This window comes from Metopolophium dirhodum, chromosome 3, assembly GCF_019925205.1.
Source record: "Metopolophium dirhodum isolate CAU chromosome 3, ASM1992520v1, whole genome shotgun sequence".
Lineage (NCBI taxonomy): Eukaryota > Metazoa > Arthropoda > Insecta > Hemiptera > Aphididae > Metopolophium > Metopolophium dirhodum.
In genome coordinates this window covers 650,115-655,758 of record NC_083562.1, presented here as the reverse complement: position 1 = coordinate 655,758, position 5,644 = coordinate 650,115, and the positions used below count along the sequence as shown (strand labels likewise).

General features: G+C 38.2%; 1 protein-coding gene across 1 annotated transcript; it reads right to left on the bottom strand.

Annotated features, from left to right (window-relative positions):
• Positions 1 to 291: 291 nt before the first annotated feature.
• On the bottom strand, positions 292 to 4,398 carry LOC132941098 (uncharacterized protein DDB_G0271670). The gene is made up of 2 exons (XM_061008979.1): positions 3,405 to 4,398; positions 292 to 2,693 (listed from the first exon to the last, which is right to left on the bottom strand). The coding sequence occupies exons 1-2, from the start codon at positions 3,874 to 3,876 to the stop codon at positions 2,644 to 2,646; spliced, it is 522 nt and encodes a 173-aa protein (XP_060864962.1). The 5' UTR covers positions 3,877 to 4,398; the 3' UTR covers positions 292 to 2,643.
• Positions 4,399 to 5,644: the final 1,246 nt, after the last annotated feature.

The following is a 5,644-nucleotide window of genomic DNA, read 5'->3' as shown; positions in this document are numbered from 1 at the left end:
GTCGTCGAATTGTCGTGAAATTACCATGCGAATAATTGAATGACTTGTAGTTTTATTTTTAAATCTCAGATACACAGAGACGCGTAATTTATTTCCTGTTCCATTATAATATGGTACACCGCTGGTTGTTCTGTAATTCGCGTAGGAACTATAATAACGTCGTACCAAGGTCCAATTTACATGAAACTAACAAAGTTAGCTCTATGCATTGTTCGGGTAATATTTTTGAATTCGAATACATGGGTTATGTATTACAAATAGGTTAAGGAAAAAAAAGACTAAAACAACATGTTGAACAATAAAAAATAATATTTTATTAATTAAGGATTTTATTACAATTTTTTTACAAATCAAAATGTAAAATACATTTTTCTCTTCCGGCACTTATACAATAAAATAGACTTATACAGAATTACTTTTTTTTTGCGTACAGACAGAAGAACATAAATAAATAAGGTAAATAAAGATAATTTAACAATTTTCTTTTTTTAGTTATAATAATTTAAGTGTAAAACAGCATAATTTTGTAAGATATTTTGAAGTACAAGTTTTTTGAAGTTCCAAAACAGTTATATATTAATACTGTGTACAATATTTAGTCTATCAATCAGTCTAATTCAATGATTTTGTTTTATTGGAAAAAACCGGTGATAAAATTTATTATGGTATCAGGAAAATAACTTAATAAAATAAAAAAAATAAAGAGACTAGTTTCTTTTTTTCATCAAAATATATAATTAAACGTAACAAATATTTTTGACTATTGTATTTCAAAGGACAAGTTATTATCACATTCAGTATTGTAACTTATTATGGTTTCTAGACAAGTATTGTTTTTGTTGTTGTTTGGGCGCCATCAAAAATAAATAAGTATAATAATAAAATTTAGGTATGAGTTAATGATGTAGTAAGTTATGCTATGAACAATTTAAATCAAGATTTATGATATCCATACATTTTAAAATGAAAAAATGAATGGTAACACAGTTTCTTTTTGTTATTATTTTGTACTTTGATTTTTAAATATCAAAACCAAATGACTATTACAATTTACAATGAATAATTAAAACTATATTAAATAACTATCAATGTTAAAATTATTATGTTTAAGGCAATTATTTGTTTTAGATGAGTAATTGTATATATGAGAGAGTATATGTGTATAAATTAAAAAGTATTATGACAGTTTTTTCACTTTTTTTGTTAGAGAATGCATAATATTCAAATGACAGAAAAATGCTTATTGTTTAGTTCATTGAAAGTGAATGATTCAGAATTAACGATCAGGCGCCCAATGTAATAATAGTATTTTTTTTTAAGCTAACTCCAAAACAATAACAGTTTTTATTTTCATGTTGTAGTAAACCCTATTTACCTAGATAAATAAAGATAAAAGCTGAATATCTTAAAAAAATAGTAACAAATGTATCACAGATTATATATGGTTGATTAATTTTTACCTATTATAAACAAAACAGAGCATCAGGCTTAACTTACCAACCCATTAAAATAATTTTCCCTTTATGATACAACGTAACAGCCTAATGAACATCTAACAAATTTAAGTACAGTCTATCATTGAGTATCCAGGTAGGACATATGTTGCCCCTTACGAACGAAAACTACATTAAAATTATTTGCAAAAGAATACATTTTGTGATATGGTATTTTTAATTTTATTTGGTCAATCAGACTTATGGAGTGCGAGTTATAAATTATTGCAGCCAAAATATTCTATATAAATACTTTTCAATATATCTTAAAAATATTTGATCTGTGATATTTTATAAAAAAAAAGCTTTTGAATGAAATTTTACCCCCAAATTACATATTGATATAATATTATATACATTAATTTATACACTAAAGTAGGCGGGTTGGTAAGAAAGAACAATAAGAGCCTACCAAGTAATTTATTTTAAATCTTGCCTAGAATCCTGTTGGATTAAAAATTGTATTTAAATTGCATTGATTTTATATTTGACACTATCAGAGTATCTTAATTTTAAAAACCCTCATTTTTTGATCACTGTTAATACATCAAGACATTTTCAACAATAGTATAATACATTAAACATTAAGGTTATAAGACCTTGTCCCCTATTGATTGATAGGCTTAAGTTATAATTAGTCGGGTACCATCTTTACTTTTCAAATAGTAGTATTCATAAAGAACTAAAAAATAATATTAAAAATAAACCATAATGCTGAGATAAGCCATAAGCTGTCAATATTAATATGTACATATAAAATGTAACTAATAATTTTTTTTTATATAATATAGGCTAGGTATCAACTTAAAATAGGCTATTATTTATACATTTTTTTTAGAATACTCTCTATTATTAACCAAAACACACGACGCATCCATTTGAAAAAAAACAAATTCAGCATTTTAATAGAGATGCGACTCGTGTAATAAATAATTTATTATTCTAAACAAAGTGCCGGCACTTACCCTTGCACGCAAGAGCACACTATGATTTGCTGTAGGTTTTCTTGATTTTTTTACTGTTTATTTTGTCATAGCGCAATATTGGTGCCCAGTGGACAGGACGTGGCCATACTAGATACTGGCCGGCTTTTTGCTGATCTAGTCAGATTTGGTACTGACCGTTGATGGTCGTCACCTTTGGCCATATCTCAGGATCTTCTCCTCGCAATATCCTTGCTGGACGTCGTCGATGTGCTATCTGTATAACACACATAAATTTTATTTTTAGAATATGTCTTAGTCTCTAGACGTTATTGAAATTGCTTAAGTTAAAATGGGTTGTATATGCAGGGAGAAACTATAAATAAGACCTGGATAAGTTTGTATACTTGGTGGTAGGTAATATAACTATAGGTAGAGTTGATTATATTATTTTAGTGTTAATATTAACATCAATAAGACTTAAAAGTGGTTACAACAATATTAATGATTTTTTTTTACTTTTGGAAGCTTTACAAGTACCTATAGTAACATACTAATGCACAATAATAACAACAACGTGTTTATATTAATTTTACAAAGGAGAAGGTTAAATTGTCGTCATACATAGTTGAATAGCATGAGAATACAATGAAATTTGGGTCATAGTAAATACAATGAACATTGGGCCAATAGTGTTAAGCGTAGGGTTTATTGGGGACACGGCAAACAGACCGTATAAAAGTTTAGTCGTCACAAGCCAATTACTAATAATGCATTAATGCCATAGGTAACGCTCAAATAGCAAACAAACAAATAAACACCTAAATATCGACACTTGTCGGAATGAAACACGACAAAATGTATGGACGCACCGGGTTTGAAACAAGCGAACCCGACGTTCCTCTCAAGCCGTTCCTTTGGGGATGGGTGGCGCAAGGCGTGCAAGGGTTGGGTGGTTTTTTTTTCTTATCTAAAGACTGACACTCACTGTCTTTGGACTTGGACGTTAGCGACCGTCTGAGCTTGTCGACGAGCTTCGAGTGGAACATGTTGAGCGACGACGTGGACGACACCTTGGGCGGCGACGAGGACGACGACGAAGACTTGGCGGGGCTCTGCAGGCTGGACTGTGAGTTCCGTGACGAGTTTCTGGACGCCACCCCATGATGGTGCTGCTGGCTGCCGTGGTGTTGCTGGCTGCCATGGTGGAAAGCTGTCTGCCTGGACACTCCACCGAGCGACCGGTGCGCTGGCGAGCCGACCATGAAATCACTGCCGGGCGACGTGGACAGCGACGGGCCGTCCGCCGACCGGGAACCGCTGTGCACCCGCCTGGTTCCGCCGCACGACGAGCCCGACGAGCCGGACGTCTTGTCGTTTGAACACTCGGAAACTCGTCTGTTCCGGTTCGATTTGTAAATATTGTAATCATTTTTTACAACAGGCATCATGAAAGCCATGGTTATTATATCGTGCAAGCGTCACAAAAAGAATAAATAAATATGGAATCGACACGAGTTTCACTCTTCGGAGCGAACGATTTGCCAAGAAGTTCGACGGATTTTTCCGTCCAACAATCGTATCACGATTTTTCTTTAATTCCGTCTGTCGATACTTTTTTATATTTCACTTTCCGTATACGTATTGTAATTTCAATACGATTCCAATTTTTATAAAAAATAAAATTATTATGAACCGTTATGCGTATGGACCGATATAAATAATTCAAAATTCAAATTATTATCATCAATTCGCACTGAAAGATTGTTACCGGTATGCACGTCGGTCGGCAACTGGCGGGAATTTATAAATTCGATTTCGGATAAGGACGTATATTATGTTTATATACGCGCGCGTTTATATCTAGAAAAAAAAAAAAACGTTTCTGTAACGATACCGATTTCGTTTCTCTATTTTACTCCACTGGACGAGTCGAACGTTAAGAACGGTGCGCGAGTCGTGACTATGTGCAAAGCAATGCAACGGAATGAGAATCACTTTGGCCGTGTGACCTTTCCGCAGTGCGTGCGCGCGTTACCACCTCCACCGCCGCCGCCGCCACCGCACCGTCAACACCGCACCGCACCACTCCCGTTGCCACGCCAAACCCGCCACGCCATAACAGGGTCCGCTTCACCGCCATGCCATGCCGAGTCTGCTTCACCGCTTCGCCGTCCCCCACCCACCGGGTCAACGTTACGAAACCCGTCCCGCCGCCGTCGGTGGCCTCGGGGACGCGTCGGTTACACCGGTCGGTCGGCGTCCTAAAACACGGTCGGTTATGGCGGGCGGGTGAGGGGCATTAGGCATTCGTCGTCTGGATGTTATTGATCCGAACCGTCCCCGCGGCACTCCCCTCGCTGACGCCGTGGCCGCCGACTCGGGCGTACGTGCGTGCGTGCACGTGTGGCAACCGCTTACCGCCCGTCCCACACCGCCGTCGTGAACCAACGGTTTTCTCTACCCTCCTCCAACCGACACAGGACGGCGGCGTCGTTTTTATGACGACGGGTCTCGCCCGCCCGTCCACCGCACCGCCGTCGTACCGTGGGGGAATATTGTCGGCCGCATTTCGGTCCCGGTGCTGGCAGATGGCGCGACACGTACGCGCGCGCCTCCCGTGCGCCCGCCCGCCGACCGCCACGGCGGTGAACCGAATTCCAGTGGTTCCCAAACGCCAGAACGTTAACCGCCGCCGTCGTCGTCATGTCCGACGGCGGCGTTGGCTGTGCGTCGAATATTCCACACGTATAATATTATATATTTTGTTAAATTATTGTCATCGTCGTCGTCGTCGTCGTCGTCTTCGCCGTTGTACGACAAGTAAATGCGTCTGCATGATATTATTCGTATTTCGTATTTTTGTCCGCGACTCGCAGCAAACTCATCAAAATGGTGGTTTTTCCCGGGACGCGCGTCCGTCATCGCCGTCGTGTCGTGCACGTCCGGCGGACGGTGGGAAAATCGTTGGATTTTTGCGTATCGTTGCTCTGTCGAGTACTGTGCACGAAAAAAACGTTATCGTTACTGTAACGATGTAGGAGACACGTCACACGTGAGTCCGCCGTGAAAAAAACCGTCCGGTCGCCAAGTCCGGAGCGAAATCGGAAAGAGTGACACGTCACGGTTTTCTGCCGTCGACCCCGCTCGTAACTATATAATATTATTGTAATAGTACGTATTGCGTTTGAATAATATTGTATAGGTATTTTCAACTATTTTGTTACG